Below are 22,846 nucleotides of genomic sequence, written 5' to 3'. Positions count from 1 at the left end.
GCTTTTAGCAAGAGGATTAAAAAGGTACTAAATTTTGTTTTCAATTTTAAATATGAAGAAAATATTGATAGACTTTTTTGCATTTATTAATTTTATTGTGACATATTTCCTCTAAATTAAAAGAAAAAATATATTCTTATTCTGAACACTTAAATATCTTATTTAAATTTTTATCGATATTAAAAACCATTGATTCTTAATTGCAAATTTTTGTTTTTTTCTTATAGTTGTTGGCAATACTGTGATAACATTGCTGGGCTCGCTTGTGATTAGCGAATTGACTGATAAAATTATGTTGGTATCACATTGATAACGATAACGTCGCTGTCAGTTACTATAGCTGTTACTTGATAGAATTAGGTTCACCTATGACTATCAAAAGAGATAAGTTTTGAGCGCGATCTCAGAAGTCAGACCTAGATGCTGTGAGTGCGCACGTCTATGCACTTCATTCTATTGGTTATATCCAAATAATTATTTATATTATTAAAATTATTTTTTTACCATAACAATGGCTGAGGGACAAATAAAGAATCGTGTTTGTATTGTCGGTTCAGGAAATTGGTAAGGTTTCATTCATTTATATAATAATATTATGTGTAAATATAACATGATCTTGTTTACCGTGACCTTAGTGTGCAAAAGAGTGATGACATAATAAGTGAATTTCATTTACATAGATGAAAGTTATAAATATAATATAAATAAAAATAAACGAATACTAAATGATTATCTCATTTTTCTATATTTTTTTCTTGTTTATTTATCATATTTAAATAAAATGAATAATAAATAAATAACATAAATTGCTGTAGGGGTTCTGCAATTGCTAAGATTGTTGGGCGCAATGCAGCACGCCTTCCTAATTTCGAGGACAGGGTTACTATGTGGGTGTATGAGGAGATGATTGAAGGGAAAAAGCTTACAGAGATTATAAACGAAACCCATGAGAATGTAAAATATTTACCTGGACACAAGCTACCTGCTAATGTTGTGAGTATTAATACAAAATCTAATACTCTATATTTTAGAAAGAGTATAGTAACGAGACAATCATAAAATTCTATTGGCACAAATAGCACATGTTTGGCACGTGTTGTCTATTTATATTGTACTTCCTAACTGGAACTCTTTCAATGGCATTGTTACTCACTACTTTTTACAATGCAACCTTGAGTAAAAAGATAATTGATGGATATGTTAAGTTTTAACAGAACCAAGTAGTAAATATTTAGAAAAAAAATTTGATAAAAAATATTCTAAATGAAAGTTGGAACCTTAAACTTCATTCAATTGTAATGCTATTAAAATTCATATTATTGTATATCAGTAACAAAAGTTATGTTTTTATAAAACAGGTTGCCGTACCAGAGCTAGTAGATGCAGCTAAAGATGCAGACTTATTAATATTTGTTGTTCCTCACCAATTTGTACGAACCATATGCTCTACTTTATTAGGTAAAATAAAACCTACAGCAGCTGCACTTTCACTTATTAAGGTAAATATTGAAACAACTTTAATATTTTTAATGTATAATAACATTTTATAAGTTGTGCTAATAAATTCATTTACATTTTTAACAAAGCATTTACGATTATACAATTAAAAATTTTTATACAACATTGTTACTTCATATTTTAAATTATTTTAAGGTTTAGTTTGCAAAATGGGTTTAAAATTTTGATTTACCACTGGTTCTTATACATAGTATTAAGTAGAGCTATTGTTATATGTTATAGAAACTCTTTGGTCATTATGTAATGCATTCTGTTATTAATTAATTTGATTTGGCAGGGCTTTGACATTGCGGAGGGCGGTGGCATTGACTTGATCTCGCATATCATTACGAGATGCCTGAAAATTCCTTGTGCCGTCTTAATGGGTGCCAACATTGCTTCAGAGGTGAGAATGACATGTATTTACTATGTATGACCATATTTTATATTATGTATGCACAACAATTTTACGTTTACATTACTATGATATATTTGTTAAGTGAAAAGTTTTAATAAATATTATTTTCCCATCTTAATATCACATAAACCTTTATGTAAAATATTATGGTCAGGGTACCCAAAAGAACATAGGGTACCTACCACCTGCACCCTCCCCTCCCCCGTCACGAAATTAGTTAACTTATATATTTTAAAAGTATAGTTTCAATTTGTTCTACTAACAATTTTTTTATGATTTTTCTACATTATTAAAGATACAGTTTATTTTTATTAATACGATAATGACTCATCGCATCGGCAATTTTATAATAAAAAAAAAACAAAGTAGTTAATTTTACATTCATATTATTCCGAGAAACACTTATAGAATTAATAAATTTTTAATATTACTAAGTTAATTTTGTTCAGACATCGGTACAAAAGTACAAGTCCGACACCATACAAAGTCTATTGTTAGGTAAAATTTGAATAAAAAATCAAAACGATCGATATGCTAGCAACTTAAAGTTACATACATATTTATACAAATCATACATACATGTTCAAGAATTACACATAGCTTATGTTATTATAGTAATTTTATCTATAATCAAAATTATTGAATCGTTCGAGCATAGCGCAAGGATAACTGGACCGATTTTGATAAAACGTTTAAGTGAATGATTGTACATCAAATAAGAACCTACATATTTTATCTCGCTATGTTAGCTGGATTCGCAGATTTCACAAACCCCCTATGAGAGGTACTTGATGGTACGGTAGGGCGAAAGGAGAACACTAAAATATACTAAAAGGGCCGCGGGCGAGGCCACGGGCATGAGTTAGTATACCATATAATACTTACCTGTTACAGAACATACCTGTTGGATGTTAAATAAACTTCTATAATAAAATATTTACAAAACAAGCCTGCATGTAAAAGGCCTCCTCCTCATCTTCTTGAGAAAATGTTTAGGGCTTATTCCATCGTGCGGCTTCAGTTAGGGTTGCTGAATACATATATATGACAGAATTTTATCCATTAGGAAGATTTCTCATGATGGTTTCCTTTACCGCCGAGCTCAAGATGCACAATTTTAAACCAATTTAATCCATGATACTTAGCTGTACGGCGATACTTAGCTGGATTTGAGACTCGTAATTTTTGGTTAAAATCCGTATATTCTATTCTCTGGGCCATCTCGGTGTTATAATCTTAAAGCAAATGTTTTCAATGTGTTACCATTAATCAAAATATGATACGAATACTGAAGATAATTTCTTTAACATTGGAGTACATGTTACGTATGACTGTAGTTCAAAGATTAAAGGCAAACTATACTCATTATATTTACGCTATCGTAATCGCATTTATGAGTTAATTATTCACAGGCATTGCCGAGATAAATAGTTTACATTGTTTTGTTTTACACATATTTTGTGTAGATGGTTAAAATATTTTTTTTTTTACTTATTTACGAAATGTACGGATGTATAGTCTATTCCAATCGAAGAAGGAATAAAGATAAACAAACTTTAGATTGGTGGTATGCTATACTGTGCGCTACTAACGGTTCTTAACTAATATATCTTCATTTATAATAATTATTATTCCACTTAACTAATATCCTTTTTAATTTTACTTCCAAAGTTCCGATAACAGTTTCTTTGACGTTCGAAACGCCTTTTTTTTGCAAATCTTCTTATATATTAATAGCGTAAGTCGATTTTTGTCCCAGTGACTATGAGCTGCATATATACAATCGGTTATGGTCTCATTTTGAAGCTCCAGCCGTAGACGTGCTCAAAATTAAAGAGCATTCTAGATGGCATTAATTTAAATGCAAATAAAGTATCAATACATAAAGTCAATAATAAAACAAAACGTTTTGACAATTTCAATTTTGCTTTTCGGCAATTTGTATTGTTTGTAAATATTTATGCTTTTTTGTTTGAAATATTATTGAATTCTGATATTAGGTACCTACATAAATGTAAGGAAAATAATATGACAAAAGTAATCTCACTTTTTAGTTGTTACACTCAAATAGTGTTGTATTAAATTTTTAAATTCATTCATCGCTTTCGATCTACATAATATATCCAAATTCGTAATGATTTAATTTAGTCATAAAATTCGCAAGTGGCTTATATTCATTCTGTGACCGTGCGATATCGTTACTGCTATAAAATTCCATAATTGATAGAAATTACACAGACTTTATTTTCGAAAAACTAAAGTTATAAGACGATTTTGAGAGAAAGTAACTTGAAACTTTGTTTGAAATGCTAGTAAGCACGATTTGTATGAGCGTTCCTATCTCTAGTAAGCTATCCGTCCTCTCGATGACGCATGGCTAGTTTCGATAGGAAATGCTAACCCTCGATAGGTTATTGAAGAGAAAGTAAGGGAAAAGAACAGATTTGGCTATCTTTAGTTACTGAAATTGGGGATAGATAAGTTATTGAAAACGGCCGCTAATGTATACATTTGGCGCCAAATGTACATGACTGACTTGCCGTTTACAATTAAATGAAATCAAAACGAAACCTGTCATAGGTTTCGAAGTTCCTAAAAATTCGCGGGAGACCTACTAGTCCATAGTAAATATCAAAGATTATATTATATTGAATGTCAAATGTTGTTAATTTTTGGTTTTGTCTTCTTGTGGTTGGAATAGAAGGAGGCCTCGTTTGAATCACAATAGAATTAGGAGATTTTCTATCAAGATATTTTTATTAATAACTCTGTATTTAGAAGAAAACAATTATTGTATGTATTGACCTTATTCAAGTAAATGACGTTGCAAGTTTTGTCACGTAGGAAGTAATTTACAGCAAATGAAAACCTTTATGTGGCTTTCAACAAAATAAACGAAATCTCTGTCTATTATTAAGTTCACGTGTACTTTAAATATGACGATAAATTTTTTTATTCATTCTCTGTCTGATAACTATTGTATATCCTAGGTTAAAAAGTACCATCACAGTTTTATGTATCGTGCAATAGCAAAATGCACTATTAGTTAATTAGTTGTGGGATTTATTTCAACCTATTCCTTTAAATTAGGTAATGGTCCGTTAGTGTCTCCTACATCAATGGGCACGATGATGGTTATTAACGCAAATTAGGTACCTAAAATTAGTGGTGCTCGCAGGGCGGTATTCTAAAATATATTTTTCTACTACTTAATAAAATCGATATATTTTTACAATATTACAAAAAATTACCATCACCCTATCCAAATAAGAACAATATTTGGCTTCAACGAATTAATTAACATTGAATTTTCGAAAACTTTAATTCCCAATGTTTGGTCCGAGACCGGCACTGCCTAATGGATGTAATATCCACGTGTTGCTCCACGGAACGCCTTATAATATTCACGTGTTCTATCGACTTGTCAATTTTTGTACTCTTAAGATTAAAAACCCTAAATACATTTAAAAAAAAGAAACAGTAAAGTAAACAGTTTCCACTTGACCAATGCAAGAAATATTCACAATCATTACGTTTTCACCATTATATCGATAATAATAGGTTTTTAAATTTAAAGACCATTTTTATAGTCTTATTTGTAATGTTCAGAACAAATATGTATCATGTATAAATGTACCTTAACTACACGTGCGAATTATAATCATAGTTATCTCAATACCTACAGCTAGCAATATTAAATAGATCTGAGATAATAATTTATTATACCAAACACGCATTCTAAGCTGTCCTACCAGAAATTTATTGTTAGTGGCTGCCCATATATGTATATATACTAACGGTAAGAGGAGAAAAGCCAAATAAACAACATTTGACAGCAAATTGATACGATATCATTGGTCGAGAGCATGTTTAATCTATGATATTTATTATGGATTTGCGAAAAAATGGCGTTTTGAACGTCGACAAAAGTGTTACCGGTATTTTGGAAGTTAAATTAAAGTGGATATAAATAGTCAAGTGTAGTAGTTTTGTATTATAAATAAAGATATATTAATCATAAAGTCTTAGTAATGTGCAAATCGCATGAAATACGTAAATCTATGGTTTGTTTATCTTTTTTCCTACTTCGATTGGAATAGGCTATACATAGTTTTTACTTGGGCTAAAAATGCGAATAAGCAAATAAATGCGGTTTTGATTACAAACATACATAAAAAAATACGAATATATACATTGTATATAATAATGTCTACAATTTACATATAACAAATACAAATCTTATTATTATAATTTGTTTATTTATCCCATTTGCATTGCGTCTTTGAAATACAGTTCTAGATTGCTCGTCAACAGATTTACGCTGAGTAAGATCGAAGTAGTAATCGTTATGGACAGTTCATTAATCCGTCTGTCTCTGCTCAAATTACACTTCGTATAAACCAGAATGTTATAAAATATAGTTGCTTAGGAGTAGGCAAAAACTAAAAAGTGATCGATGAGTTCATTGTACTTGCAACATGGACATTTCACCTAGAAGGAGATGAGCTTGATATTAAATGTAGAATGTTTTCTGCACCCATTACAACAAATTTTAAAACGATCAGTGGAATATTTCAGCCGTAGCGTAACAAACAAACTCACTTTTATATTTATAATATTTGCTAGGATTGTTAGAAAGACGTTTGATCAAGAACTTCAAGATATTCTTCATTCTTCAGGTCGCCGAAGAGAAATTCTGCGAAACGACTATCGGCTGTCGTGATGTGATGCTAGCTCCAATGATGAGGGACATCATACAGACTGAGTATTTCCGGGTCGTGGTCGTCGACGACGAGGACGCGGTCGAGATCTGCGGGGCCTTGAAGGTATGTGCCAAGTTAATTGTGTAACTCGTTAACCGTTACAAACTGAAATACTATACTTATCTATCTGGTTTATAAATGTTGATAATCGTTGTATATTTTCGAATAGAGGAATAAACGTGACGTCAATTTTCTTGATTTAAGCGTGTTTTATTTGCGTTTTTATTCTTAATTCAAATGCTTTTTTCTTTAAATATTTTTTTTTATAGTTTGATTTGCTGAAATATTCAATTATTATCGTCGGAAAATAAAGTCATTACGAGTGAATGAAATTAAGGCGTTATATCTGTTTCCCACGTTAGCTCTTGTTAAATGATAAGATAATATTTCAAGACGCTCGTGTTAATAGGATTTCTATGTACTTATATTATATACGTCTTAATACATAATTAATAATTCGTAAATAGAGCAGGTATTGATCCAGAAGCCTAAATCTATATCTCACTGACTTATAATGGTAACGACACGTTCCCGTATCTATATTTCACAAAATAAACTTCATTTGATACGTAACTGTAGTATTCTGCTAATTTATAACGATTACTATACGTTACCGATTCTAATTCGATCCGAATTCAACCGAACCGTAACTGGATCCTTGTGTAGTGGAATAGGAAAACGGTTAAACGGCAATTACGTTTCAATTCGATAATGCGATGAACTGACAGTTTGGCCTCCATTTTGTTTTTCAGTTGGCATTCATCTCAATTATTACTTCTGTATGACGAGTGTAATTTGCAATTAAATAGGTTTCTAAATTAACAGCCCGTATTGTTTGCTTTTTCTCATCATTATAATTTTCGTGTTTTTAATATAGTTTTTTTTTTTTATTGTACTTAACGTCGACTCTTATTTGGTTTTATGGTATTGTATATTTGCAAAAAAAAGTTAATGTTACGTTACATTAAGGTACTAAATTAAATTGTGATGTATGGTGTTAGCAAATAGAACAATATTTAAAATTGTTATTTTTATAAGACATATGTATACATATGTACATTGTGTTGGCTTCCTATGTGATATGAAGGAATGATATGAAGGAAGTCTATTGATATTTAATTTTAAACTAAAATTTTAAATAATTAAAATGTTTTAGTCCTTCTTGGAAGATAAAATGAATAGTAGATATAAATAAATAATGAATTATTTCGTATACGGTTCAATTATAATTATCTTATGCAATTACGTTTTTATTATCAGTTATTAGAACAAAGATAGTAAACGGTGATTAATTTGCTTGGCACCAGCTTAATGCATTCGCTTCAATTGCTATTTTTACAAATAAATTAAACAATACGTGTTAAACACTTTAGAATGTTTTATTATGAAACTTTATACAAATGGACATTACTTTGCAACAAAATTTATTTTGAGAATTGTTTAATTCAACTGAAGCTCGTCTCGAACGGCAATTTGCCTTGAAACGTGTACCGTGCTTTCGTAAAATATCTGCCTTCCCTTCACAGCGATCGATTACATTGTGATATTAAAGTAAAATTAAGTCAGTGTATCTACCGGTCGCAAGGTTGGTGGTGCATTGGCATGTAACGGATGCTTAATGTTTCTTACAGCGTCAATGTCTATGTGGACAGTATTTATGAGGTTTATATAATTTGCTCGAACGTCTATCTACAGTATGATTATAAATAAAGTAATAAACTTACTCAAATATCTATAATATTATATTACAATTTGACAAAATGTGTAAAACAAATAGTGCAACATTCTTATACTTTTTGGAAGCAATTAAGCAGTCCTCATATTTTTGCTTACTATACATGCAATCAACTTACGCAAATTTGCGCTATCAAGGTATTAACTATTTAAGATTTGCCAATTTCGGGCGTAATTATGACGTCGTATTTGCGTAATATACCCGCATGTATACAATAAGAATCTAATTGCAGTCTCTGCACGTATAGTCCGCAGACCTTTTTAATTCACAATATAATTAATTTAAATTAATTATAATTATTCTATACAAGATTATATTTTCATGTCTCAAACAAGTCACTTAAGTGAATCGTTGATTACAAACTCATAACTTATTTGTATAGTTTAAAAAGTTTTTTTCAACACTCTTATATATTACGGGTAGACTTTATTTTTAGCGTGGAATTTAATTAATCAGGAAACATGTAGTCGTTTCGGGTAACTGGTATAACTCGTAGTATAAAGAGCAAGTGTGTCTGTATATTGAGTCTAACATTGTTATTATCTTACTATGTTTGACATAAGAATAGTAAGAATTACGTATACGTATTTATATATATATAATATTTATTTTTAGAATAAGGACGTTAGGTAATAATGTAATGAATAAAGCAATTAATTCGTTGTTTTTTATGGCAATGCGCGCTGTTGTGCCGATAGTATTTCCCATTGGTGCCGTTTAAGTAGCGATCAGATTTTCCAGAATGAAATATTTGGTGATCGCTGTGTGCTAAAACTAATATTCCTTAATAACCTTTATACGAAAATTTCTCACTTGAGGTATTGAGTATATTATTATATAACAATTTTAATTGCTATACGGTCACGTTTATATTATTAAATAACTTATTATATAATTATATATAATTCTGCATGGAATAATGTTATATAAGTTGACGATTATAGATATGAAATAAGTATAAAGATTAAACAATTCTTTTAAAAACGGATCGTCGATCGATAAACATTGTCATTGATATTCAGACAATAAATAACAGACGCAACAGGGTAAGCTTTAACACTCAGATAATTTCGTTCTTTGTTATCAAGCTAAATATTGTTTTAGAATATTGTCGCGGTCGGCGCGGGTTTTGTAGATGGTCTCGGTTTCGGCGACAACACGAAGGCCGCGGTCATCAGACTGGGTCTCATGGAGATGATCAAGTTCGTGGACGTCTTTTATCCTGGAAGTAAATTGAGCACCTTCTTCGAGTCATGTGGCGTCGCTGATCTTATAACCACGTGTTACGGTCAGTATTATTATATTATCTGTATATTATTAAATCATTTAATTTATTACAAGAATATAAATCAATAGATTTATGTACTTGTAATTTTATGATAAAATTTAATTTATTGACGGTGAATTGTATTGTTACTTTTGATATGATAGGAAGAAATTTTAATTGAAAAAAACTATTATAGTAAGTCATTCAAAGTCAAAAAAACTATTAAAGTCATGTTACCTTATTAAGTGTGCGTGTACATAGTGGCCGATTTTTGGTTACTTTTTTTTGTACGCGTTCTCAGATTTAACAGTCAAAAGATAGACTTATAATTATCCAAGGTATAAGATTTGAATTTAATATGAGCTTACCTTTAAGTTGTTGTAAGTTGTTCCACATTTGCAAGAATATATCTTTGTAGAAACTCATTTGATATGATTGCTGACATACGTCCACAAATTAAAAAAAATCTAAATTGAATGTTTTGTAACTATCATAGGGCATGCAGTTGTCATATTTTATTTTGTGATCGATGTGTGTGTCGGTTTTAAGGTGCAAGTACTCAATGTGTCAAGTGTTTTGGCGGCGAGTTGGCAATGAAGGGTGCTTGCCAAATGACTCCCACAATGTCAATGTTAATAGATAACCGTGAAGCACATACTTGTCCGTTCTTACTGAACTTGTAGTATGAATACCTACGTCTTTCCCAAGCTTCGCGTAGCGCTCTGTGTAAAAATAATTTGACCTTTTCGTCCTCTTTGATTTTTTTGATCCTTTTATTCAAGTCCGTTGTTAAAGCATTTTGAGATTTCAAGATTTGTTTAAGAATCGTTATTTTACAAGATTTGATTCAACGTAAATCTGCCACCGGCTCGTAATGTACATTCTAGCGGAACCGAGCCGGTTAGGACTCAGAAATTGTACGCTTTTTTATTAATTCTATTACCTAAAATGAAACGAAAACCAACGAATGACCTTCAATAGAATAAATATTTTAGTTAACGATTTTTCAATATTAATTTTTCATTAAAATTACTTGGTAAATAAGTGTAGTTTCTGCTTAATCTCATTACATATATAAACATATTGATAAAAATTTAATGTTTATTGTTTGTTCATATTTATCAATACACATACAGTTGCATACGACTATATGAAAGTATTGGGTTGTTCTACTTAACTAATCAATAATATGATTCAATAAACATGGTATATTAATAGTCATCTCTAGTGCAAAGGTTATATTTTACATAATTCCAATAACAATTATATCAGTATATATTCTTTACATAGCTGTCAGAAATTAACTAGATTATAAAATAAACTAGTACAATATCTTCCTATATATGTATTTTAGTTCATTGATTATGTTGAACACTGTAGTTTAAAAGATCTAAGCGTACAGACGGCGGAAAGCGACATTGACTTACTTACTTCAGTCTTCCGCCATAGATCCTACTCTAACATCAGGCTATGTTAGAGTTGGATCTATGGCGTACTGTACACTAGTATAATTATAAAAACTAGTCAAAGACAATTTATGTCAAAGTGACATAAACAATTTTACTACTTTTTACTAATTGTTATATTCTTAACAATATACATTTTAAGAGCCGAGATGGCCCAGTGGTTAGAACGCGTGCATCTTAACCGATGGTTACGGGTTCAAACCCAGGCAAGCACCACTGAATTTTCATGTGCTTAATTTGTATTTATAATTCATCTCGTGCTCGGCGGTGAAGGAAAACATCGTGAGGAAACCTGCATGTGTCTACTTTCAACGAAATTCTGCCACATGTGTATCCACCAATCCGCATTGGAGTAGCGTGATGGAATATGCTCCAAACCTTCTCCTCAAAAAGGAGAGGAGGCCTTAGCCCAGCAGTGGGAAATTTACAGGCTGTTAATGCAAAAAAAATACATTTTTAGAACGGTGTGTATGTCCATGGACAAGTTTTTGTTTCCTATTACGTTTATTGTTATTAATACTACTGTGTGTGGTTTTGATTGATCGCTATGATATTGGGTACAATATTAAATTTATCTGTTCACTTACAAGCTTTATTGCAAACGTTATCTAGTACTGCGTTGATAGCGTTTCATTATGTTTTACTGCATGATGCTGTTTGCGATAACTTACCCTTTACAAGTCTAATAGAAATTACAAGTATCTGTTTACGTTACCGGATGTACTAGTATAGTAACGTGTCATATATATTTCGACATTTTGTAACATTTAACTGGTTAAAATATTCTAAAGAATTTTTACTAGCGAGTAACATGAGCATAGCAGCTGAGAACGTTGTCTTTCTGTCAAAGGACTGTTCCTGTAAAAAACTTTACAACGTATAACAAGCTGTAATTTTTATAAAACAAAGAGTACGTGTCATTATGGTCGTTATCATGGCAAATTAATAACTTCAAACCCAAGGAAGGCTCGCTACTCCTGCAAGCCTGTCACTTGGTCTTTGATATTATTATTATGCGAGCTGTTTTCGCTGATCAAATATCGGAGAACATATATCGATATTTATAAAAAATATATAAAAATAAATACGCATTCACTCAAACTGTTTATTTGTTGATCACACATATTTTCGGATGCTTTATGTATTGGCCAACAATCATATAATACCTTACCATTTGTTTAAGTTCTGATTTAAAACAAAACTCCACAAGTCGAATTATATAATTCACTGGTAATAAATAATCGATCACTTGTTTATCTTAAATTAAATTAAATTATATTTATTTTTTATCCAAGTTATTCTAACAGTTATTGTAAAGAATTGAAGGAAATTAATACTAGTCCATAATGGCATGATTGTGTTCTATATCACTTACGCGGATACTCTTAGGAGTCAATAGGTTACCAAGGTTAGATGTAATGCATGTATCGGTGTATACTATAATACATATATAATAAAGCCGCCTTATTACATATATATTCTGTATTACAATCCGGAGTATAATAATATAAATAAATGTTTTTTTTAATAGACCTTAAACCCTTTTGATATAGGATTTCCTTCCTCAGTGAAAGCCAATTTAAAACTTTATTATTTCTGAAATCGAAACTATAAATTGTATTACTGAGAGGGAGAATTATCTTTTCGTCTTTCGTGACGCTTCAAGTAGTAGCTGATTTTATTGTTGTACGCTAAAAGGTTTCGGTATTGTGTAATCGAAAAAACGAGAGGGCTTCATGAAAATTCATATAAATAAGAAAACTGATCTGTAAATATATTATTCCTAGCGGACACATTGCTGGGCAACCTTATCCGTCTGCTTAAACTTTCATTTAATGATACTAACCACCAGATGAATACTAACGGGGTTTTCACTTCAAAATTTATGTCTTGTCTACACAGCCAGATTACATAGATTACTCATGATATAAGATTAAAATTAGATTATACGTATTCTAAATACAGATCATCTGGGTTTCTCAAATACATACATTTTTTTTATTATTTAAAAATTTTTTTTATAAATCTTTTTTATTTCACTACAATTGATGAAGACTGGTTTAAGTCGTGTTTCAAAAATTAATGATTATATTCAATATTGATTACATTTTTTTATTTTAGTGTAGGTCAGTCGTTTTATCTGGATAATATTTAACAGGTATTAGGTACCGTGTGATCGAAAATAATTTAATTATAAAAATAATTAAATTCGACGACATACGACTATATTTTGTTCACACATATGGTCATAGTACATTGTGAATGATTTTATAATTTATTTTAAATTAATCAAGCAATTATACAAATTAATAAAAGAATATTGCTTAATAAATGTATTGTGGAAATTATAATTATATTTCTTTTTCTATTAACATGCAGCTGAAAGATTAAAACGTATTGTATTGTATTCTATCCGCTATCGTCACAATGAACTGTGATGAAGGATTTTAAGATTATTATGTGGTGATGTAGGTAAACACATGCTTAACAATGTATATACGTTTATGAAAGTAACCTTGAATAAACTACATGCATTTTTAAACTAGAACGTTGTATATAATAAAAATAAAATAATATTTAAACGTAATATTAGAATGAAACTTAACTATTGCTCAAAGTAATATTTTTAGTAATATTCCAGGTGGCAGAAATAGAAGAGTGGCCGAAGCATTCGTGAAAACCGGTCGTTCCATCAAAGAGTTGGAAGATGAGATGCTAAACGGCCAGAAGCTTCAGGGACCCATCACTGCCGAGGAGGTCAACCACATGCTTGCCAACAAGAACATGGAAAACAAGTCAGTCATCTAACTCTTATTATAAGGCTGGAGAATTTGTATGTGCGCGAGCTAATCTCCGCTTTTTCGCGTATGGCTACTATGGCTGTATGAAGCCGCAGTCACCAGTTTAATAAACAGAACTGACACTTAGTTATGTCCTCAACACGCGTCTCAACAATGCATGTTTAATTGAAACGCGGTGAGAACATAGCTAGCGCATTTATAAAATTAAAATAATTGTCCTAACGATTTCAGCAATCTTTCAACAATTGTGTAATTCTTGATAAATTGTTATTGTAACAACGAATATAGCTATTTTATTGTTGTACAGATTTGTTGTCGCCAGTAATGAGATAAGATCTCTTGAAGTGTGATATAATTGCGAGATGGACCAAAATAGTTGCTCTTGGCTTGAATCCAGACTGTCAGGGAGGTCAATTCGAATCATTGTCATTACCTAAATCGCGTACCCACTGTTTAATTTCGGTATATTGTTTTCACTACTTAGGCAAAGATTAATGTTTGATTGTGAAAATAAACCAATCAGTGGAGTCACATATTTGATTATTTATTTACAACTTTCTGTAAATTCGTTCGAAGTTAAAGCGTGTCATAATTACGACTCGAAAAAACGTAAAACTTGTCCAAATTACTCTTGTCTTATTCAGTATAATAATGTTAAAATAAAATTTAACTAAAGTAAGCCCCATATGTTGTGAGAGTCCATTTTTACGGTTTTTATATAACCCTGTCGTCGTACGTAGAAACTAGACACATCTAAGTTGGTACTATTGTATTACAGATTCCCCCTTTTCACGGCTGTTTTCCGCATCTGCCGAGGAGAGCTGAAGCCAAGTGACTTTATCGACTGCATTCGCAGCCATCCGGAACACATGTAAGCGAAAAAATAGAATTCCTTTACAGCTTTTAGTTTGATAACGTAGCGTTTCGTGAATAACATAGAGTTGTTACTATTATGTAAATAACATTTTAAGCTATATATGTATATTTTACAGGGTGCTCTAGTACTTAGATAGTTATTCATAGGGTTGCCATCGGTCCAATATTTTATCGCTTTACAAGAAATTGTGACATTTATATTTATACGAATTTTTTTTATTGTTTTCTTAATCAGGATTTATCACTGTTGGAATATTTGTTAAAAAAGATGGCAACCCTGTCTGCAACGACATGGAAGCGTTATAACACTTGCATTATAAAGATTAGATGTTGGCTATTGATTTTGTTTCATGACGTGTACTGTAACTAGTATACCTTATTGTTGTGTCAGAACATTCCAAAAATATTGTAAAATTAGTTTATTTGTGATATAATCGCAGCTGTTTTGTTAGCTTTAGTGAAGCATGAGTTCTCTGTTCCTTCATATTCTGATATGTGTTTGTTATCTATATTCTACGTAAGTTATTACTAATATTTTTTTATTATCGTTCGATATATTATCCCATCAAATGTTCTATTAATATATTCCGCGCGCCTTATCATCCGGTTAATGTACAAATGAACTTTATGGAGTGGTCGCTGTTGAGATAAGTCGATTGAATGTTTTGAACGTTTACAATGAGTTTGTGGGAAATATAAAATCAATATCATGGTAGTGATGTCATAGAACAACGAAACACTATTCATGTTTATTTAATATAGTGAAAAGGGACCGTTGTTTAATTAAAAATCATGTTATCTCTGATTGAAACATTGAAATATCTATATACAAGTTTTCGCGGTCTTGTTTCTTCTAAATATACCAAATTATTATTTCACTGTTTTGACTATTTGACTAGAATTTATCGAAACGTTTTTATATGTAAAAAATTAATATGGCTTTATTTTTCTGTTGGTTATGTCTTAAATTTGATTTCGATCACCTAAATCCGCTGTTTAAGACATTAACCTTAGTAGGCAGTGTGAGGCTATTTATTTCATCTATAAAGATAGACAATATATAATTTAATCAATATACATCTAAACTATGTTTAAAAGAGTAATGTGCTTTATGTAATGTTTGCTAGCTTCGTTTCTGTAACGAAATAGATTCTATATTTTCAACAGTGCTTAAATAAAACTAATTCAAACATAACATATCATTTCCAGTAGTTTTAATTTTTCCCTTACACTAGATTTTATACTTGTATATATATTTTCGTACTATTTACTATTTATGTAACACTTTATTAACCATCTTGTTGCATTTTGCAGATTTGCTCCCAAAAATATTAGTATTTACTAACCGCTCTGGAATATTTCAAACCCCTGGAGTGCTTTTGTCTTTGATCTATTAGGATCTTATATTTTTTACCTTTTTAAATGTTTTATTTTACCTTGTATTTTATATCATTTCGTTTTGCATGTTTTTATGTGGTGTTTTTTTTTATTTTATCTCGTTAAATAAAATTGAATCGAAGACCTGATGTATTCATTATTAATATTAAGATATAAATTAATTTTCATGCAAGATATTGCTCCAGTTTTAAATATATTTGTATCATTCGAGATTATATATTTCATTTTTAATAAATATAATTTTTAAGAAAGTGTATCTGTTAGAAGGGTTAGCCAGTTGCAGTGGCGTAGCTAGCCAGAAGAATATTTTTGCTTTGTGAAAAAGACGCATTTTTCGTGTGGTCTATATTCATACAATTAATTTATTAACTAACCTTTTATATAAACAGTAAAAAAGAAAGAAACAATTTGTTTTTGAATATTCATCAAAACAAATGATGAATAGTAGTTAATTTTGTTAGTTTAATAAATAAGTCCCAAAAATGTTGCTAGTGCACCGCGCCGCCTTTCCCTACGGTAGCTACGCCATTGACTAGTTATTTACATATATTTAGATGACACTTGAAGCTATATCTTGCGCTTAAAAAGCAAGTGTAAACAAACTACAAAAACTATATGACAATTTGCTTTATAAAGTTTTTGTTTAAAAACCATTCAAATCAGTTCTTCAACGTCATTTAAAAAAATATAATAATATTTTACAGTTTACAGTCGATTAATGTTTACAGGTTCTTTTGAATGGTATTGTCTATATTTTCTGTTTGTTACATACATTTACATCTTCGAGTATATTTTAATATAAAAATATTTATTTAATAACTATATATTTAACAAATATTTTAGGAAGCAAATGGCGCCCAAATGCTCTCTGTGATTCGAGTGAAGTCTCCATGTTGTTGCCATCATCATGATCGCATCGTGTCTGCACTTGCATTTATCATTATTTGACGTTTTCCAACAGATAACTAAAGTTTTAAGTTAAATTAGCTATAAAATATATTTGCCTTTAGGAATACTATATTAATAAATTGATTCAATAATTGCAATATTCACATATCTCGTAGGTTGGTAAGTTTTAACTTCATATTTTTATTACAATCTCTCGAAAGGCAGCTTAACTAACTGATTTGACTTGTAACAGATAGAACATTATAAAAACAATGTGTTGTTCTCGTAATGTAAGTTGCAAAACGTCAGACATCAAATTAAATCAGATGCACATACTTCATTTGTACTTTAATAATGTATTTTTATCGTTTGTTATTGTTAATCCGGTTTTAAACTATAATGTTTTTTTTTTTGTTTTCCAATTTAATTCGCTTTGAAAACAATAGCTTTTAACGTGATTTATATATAAAGATGGAGATATAATGAGGTTAGGCTGCAGCTTGAATATAGTGGCAGAAAATTCCAATTCATTTGTTACAAGTATAGCTATACTGCAGCGATTGATTATGAAAAAAAAATTATTAAAGCACTGGTCGTTAGGAATTTGATCGAAATTTGATAGACAAATTATTGATTCAAAATGATTTGTTACACAGTTAGGTGGTGTCGTTACAGTGCTTCGAAACTGACACCCTAAATAGCGGATTTTTTAATAGTGTAACTAATTTGCTACTCCCCAGTTTGATAACAACAGCTAATTGATTGATAATAATATACAAAATAAATCTAATTGAAGACATGACTAGGTTAAGGTGATCTGTAACATTTGTAATAATTATTTTTGTCGTAAGTTCTTACTATTCTCCAATTATCAAACTAGATGTCCAGGTATGGCAACATTCGTCACAATAATAATAAATATGAGATGATTTTACCGAAATTCCTATACAATTTAAAACTCATGGCGACGACTGCGATTTTTAAAGAGACGTCATACTTGTAGGAAACGAATTAGAATTTATTTTCACTATCTTCGGATTAAATATTGCAAAAGCAATATTAACTGCTTGTTAAGTAAGGTCATTGTCTAGTCTGGGATACAATAAAAATATACGGGAAATCGTCAATGACTCTTTTATTTTAAAACCAGTGTGTAACTTTATTTAAGTAAATAACTAACTACACTTTTTATCACAATGTAAATAACAATAACCTACTAATGCAATCTACTAATGCAAAGTTTATCAAATTTAGTTAAACACTAAACTAATCATAGAATATAAGAAATATTTAATTTTATTAATATAATCCTCATGAATCATGATAAGTAAGTTTACAAAAATGAGAAATACTTATATTGATTTGCATTCTTCTTCAATATTGATTGCATTCCACAATGTGCAGATTCGAAGTGGTTCCAGCTGTAAATAATCCGATCATTATGGACGTTTTTGGGCACAACATAAATGTGTGAGAAATATTAACAGTAACGATTTATATCACTTAATCTCATTTGTTGCCTAATTTCGAATTACCAAAACGATTAATCCATTTGGTGCATCACCTTGCCTGTTTAAAACATTCACTTATATGTATTCTACCATATAAATCAATGGTTAAAATAGAAATTTCAAAAACATTTTATTTGCTCTACCTATAATTAATTCACATTTCACATTAATTAATAGTTTTTATCAAAAAATCCTTATTAATTATAAACATTTTTACTAATTAATTTATCACAAACAAAACCCTTTCCATGACAAAAAAAACATTTTCACGCTTACTTTTCCAGGATCCGAATTGTTAGAAAATCACATTGCTGTATTTCATAAATTGCCATAAAGGGTAAGTAACAACATAGGCTCCTGTTGTAAAACTGTTCTGTTGTTATTTTCACTTAACAAATAATTGTAAAGTGAAAATATTATTAAGTAAAAATAACCGTCTAAAAGTAAGTGTTATACTGAGCTAATAATTATTTTAAATATGTATAACACTATTTTTCCTAGTTTGATTTATTTTAAGCAGATTAATATCATACGTGCATGTAAGTAATAAATTGTATTGTATACGCATGTAACGTCAAAACAATATTTTTATGGGTATGTTAATTCTTGTATCTTTGTAGGTGCTTAATTTTATCCATTATACCTACACAGAGAAAACCTTATAATTCCATTAAAAAAGCTTCGGTTGACTTATTCATAATTATATAACTCCAAAACAGAGTTTTCTTAGTCATGTCAAATATTTTATAAATATAAGAAATAATTTAATAATTATTATTTAATAAATACTTATTTTATTGCTCGTGTAAAGTGAGTCAGATTATCTTTTAAAAAAAATTAGTAAAGTTTGAGTTCAACTTATGTATCACCAACAGCAAGTTATTATTTAGTATATTTATATATGTACTCATATATGCTTTCCTTGCAGGGTAAGAGTCGCCTAGAGACTAAGGTGATTCCATGCTGCACATACCACCTGATTATTTATTTACACCCTTATATACATGTATTTATTTATTTTAATGGAATTACTAAACTAATTTATTTATCTAAATGTATTGGTTATATAATATTTACTTTATATGGGATCAATTTATTAATGTATTTTTTTTATATATAGTATTTATACATATATTTTATTTATTATTGTTACTAATTTTCTTCAATTTAATCTCTTTATACTATTGTTTGCTTATGAAGACGATATATTTACAACATATATTTTTTTGTGCTTGCAAAAAATGTATATGTACAGAAATAACATCCTAATTTAAAAATATGCAAAGAAAATCAAATAATTTCAAAATAGATTTGTTAATATTATTATTGTCAATTAAAACTAAAAAAATAGTAAAATAAATTAAATAATTTATTAATGTTGTCCTAATTGTGATTAGATTAAATTAGAATTTAAGAGATAGAAAGAAATACACTAAAACTCCCATAGGATGGTTAGTCTTACCTCATACAATTATTGTTTATCAATTAAAATTGTCCACATATTTCTATTTTAATTTTTATAGAAATATAAGAATTAAAATAGTTCTGTAAAAGTAATAAAAGAGTTATTATTTTTTACAATGTATTTCATTATAACATTTTAACATATCACACTTTTTCTTACATCTAGGGCAACATTTTTAATATAACCATTATAAAAATCTAAAGCTGATATTTCCCTTTTCCCCAATATTCTTAGTGTTTTAAAATATATAAATCTTTTATCTTTACATAATATCCTAATGGCTTTGGTATTCTCGCAATATTCTAGAGATCCAACTGATTTGTTTGTGTATTCAGGATCTTCGTCAATTAAAAAGGCATGAAATAGTTTCATTTGTTTGTCTCTGAATTTTGTTGTTAATGGATATAATCCATATATGGCACGGTATAAATTATAGACCTCTCTGGAACTCATATCAGACCAGCGGACTTCACTTATCTCTTTGTGTATTTTCTTTGCTGAAATAAATAAAGAATGATTTACAGAGCATGGTGCTAAAAGCTTAGAATACTTACTTTTGGTAATCAGAATAGAATATATTAACAAAATGAAGTATTTGTTGCATAACATATTTTTCATAATATTGTCGGTTTTGGTAATGTTAAACTCATAATATTGTAGTTTAAATATATTTATTATTTCTTAAATCATTTGGCAAAATGTGGTTTGCATTTAACTCAAAAACTACTTCTACTTCTACTTTGGCCATTACAGCATCAGGCCACAGTATTATCCTTATTTTAACTTAGAAATAACAGTAAAATAATTGGCTATTACTGGATACCATATGTAACACCCTCCTTATTTTGAGGTTTTGCTTTTGTAAGGCATTCAGGTAATGTTCTTAAACACTCCACAAGCATATTCGCACCGATATCCGACAATTGTTCAGTAAGCTCAGGTAATTTTATGTCTTTGGAAATTGGTACTTCCTGTTGACTGATTATTTCACCTAAAAATAACATTTAAAAGGTATGAAAATAAAAGCATTTCGGGTTCAATATACTATATGAATTCAATCTTGTAATCAATTTAATGATACAATATGAAAATCATAAAATGAATAGTTACTTTTTATATATTATTTTGATGAAATCTATCTACTTACTCAGCATATTAAATAAGTATGAACTTACCCACATCAAATATATTGGGTTTAATTTTCATAAGAGAGACACCACCGATTTCATCTCCATGCAGCAGTGTATGAATAATAGGAGCTGCCCCACGCCATCGAGGGAGCAGACTTGGGTGAACATTGACCATGCCTCTATAAGTGGAATAAAGGTTTGAAATGGGCTGATCAAGTTAAGTTAATATCAATAACTATATAATAAAAACTTACAGTGGAAATTTATTGAGAACATCATCTTTTATTAAATGGCCAAATGCTACAATAATTCCTATGTCATATTCATTACTTCTAATGTTTAGATTGGGCCATTGTAATAATTTTATATTTTCGATTTGAGCATATTTTTCAATTATCGTTTTATTTTTACTGCTGTTTGCAGTAACCAGATCCAACTGCTTGATGAGGTTTTCACTTTTTCTATGTTAACAATAGATTTGATTACAAATTCCAAAAGACAAAGATAAATAGAATAACTTAGAAATACATACTTAAATTGGTTAACTTTTTGTAAGCTTTTTAGGGATATTAGATCAGAACCAAAGAAGAGAACTTTATAATATGTTCTATAGTGAATTTTATGAAAACAATAATACTTTTCTTTCATAAAAAGTTTTGGTAAAATCTGTAATCGATTATGAAGTTTTGCAGTCATTATAACGTCACAAACTATAATTTTATTTCTTGTTATATTTTTAAAATCTTCGCTTTTAGGCTTCAGACATAGATTAATACAATAAAAATGGGGTGATTTTATTTACTTTGCACTATGTATATTTTGTTCGGGCCCACAATAATGAATCAACCGTCAAACTAGCTGACAAATGACAACCCAAACTTGACAAATGACAATAATTGAAAGCGGGGAGGGGACAGTCAAAAGAAGTTTTAGTGTTGCTATAAGAATATATAAAATTGGTTTAAGTTTTGTCGAGCAATAAGTAATCTATTTAAAAAATTTTTAAATAATGCTCTCATGTATGATGCGTCATTTAAATCTGCTTATTAAAATTTATAATAAGATGTGCTTTGCTTAGATGAAATATATTTCTTTATAGTTAGTATTGAATTGAATTAAAAAAAATTGGATCTGATTAGACTCAAATATTAATTATGGTGTGTAATACTAAACATAAAATTAATAATCAAACTCGTTTGGTTTGTAACAGTCCAATGCCATAGCATTAGCAGTGAGGTATATGTGTATGACAGTATAAAAGAAACGTATAAATATATAGAATCTAAAATCACTATTTATTAAATAATGATAATTATATTTCATTAACTTCATTTTTCATGTTTGGAAAAAAGATTGTTAAAGTAAATTGTATATCATAATTCGCATGTTTGTCAATTTATGCGATTAATTATATTGTTATTCAAATAATTCGTCTGTATTAGTATAAACGATGAGTAAACAATGTGACAATTCGAAATAGATTTTTGTTGTTCGTATTGATTCGAGACATTAAAATCGATATTTATCATAAATTATGAATCTATGTCTGCTAAAAGTCTGATAAAAGTTGGCCTGGTCTTTTGCTAGCGAAAGGATAAAGATAAGTTGAAAAGCATTTAGGTAATAAAAGC

General features: G+C 29.5%; 2 protein-coding genes across 4 annotated transcripts; one reads left to right on the top strand and one right to left on the bottom strand.

Annotated features, from left to right (window-relative positions):
* Positions 1–274: 274 nt before the first annotated feature.
* On the top strand, positions 275–20,201 carry LOC113401270 (glycerol-3-phosphate dehydrogenase [NAD(+)], cytoplasmic). Of its 3 annotated transcripts, XM_026641103.2 has the most exons (10): positions 275–564; positions 816–993; positions 1,359–1,499; positions 1,796–1,903; positions 6,595–6,741; positions 9,518–9,701; positions 13,788–13,941; positions 14,726–14,818; positions 18,905–18,957; positions 19,549–20,201. In XM_026641103.2, exons 1-9 carry the CDS (start codon positions 512–514, stop codon positions 18,942–18,944), a joined length of 1,098 nt encoding a protein of 365 aa, XP_026496888.1. In that variant the 5' UTR covers positions 275–511; the 3' UTR covers positions 18,945–18,957; positions 19,549–20,201. The 3 variants fall into 3 exon arrangements, with proteins under 3 accessions (XP_026496888.1, XP_026496890.1, XP_026496889.1); XM_026641105.2 differs by lacking the exon at positions 18,905–18,957; XM_026641104.2 differs by lacking the exons at positions 18,905–18,957; positions 19,549–20,201 and adding an exon at positions 17,065–18,236.
* Positions 20,186–22,058, bottom strand: LOC113401271 (methionyl-tRNA formyltransferase, mitochondrial). The gene is made up of 5 exons (XM_026641107.2): positions 21,748–22,058; positions 21,470–21,676; positions 21,261–21,394; positions 20,909–21,076; positions 20,186–20,582 (listed from the first exon to the last, which is right to left on the bottom strand). Exons 1-5 carry the CDS (start codon positions 21,909–21,911, stop codon positions 20,221–20,223), a joined length of 1,035 nt encoding a protein of 344 aa, XP_026496892.1. The 5' UTR covers positions 21,912–22,058; the 3' UTR covers positions 20,186–20,220.
* Positions 22,059–22,846: the final 788 nt, after the last annotated feature.

Source organism: Vanessa tameamea, chromosome 7 (genome assembly GCF_037043105.1).
Source record: "Vanessa tameamea isolate UH-Manoa-2023 chromosome 7, ilVanTame1 primary haplotype, whole genome shotgun sequence".
NCBI lineage: Eukaryota > Metazoa > Arthropoda > Insecta > Lepidoptera > Nymphalidae > Vanessa > Vanessa tameamea.
The sequence above is the reverse complement of the archived record's forward strand: the minus strand, read 5'-3'. Positions and strand labels throughout refer to the sequence as shown.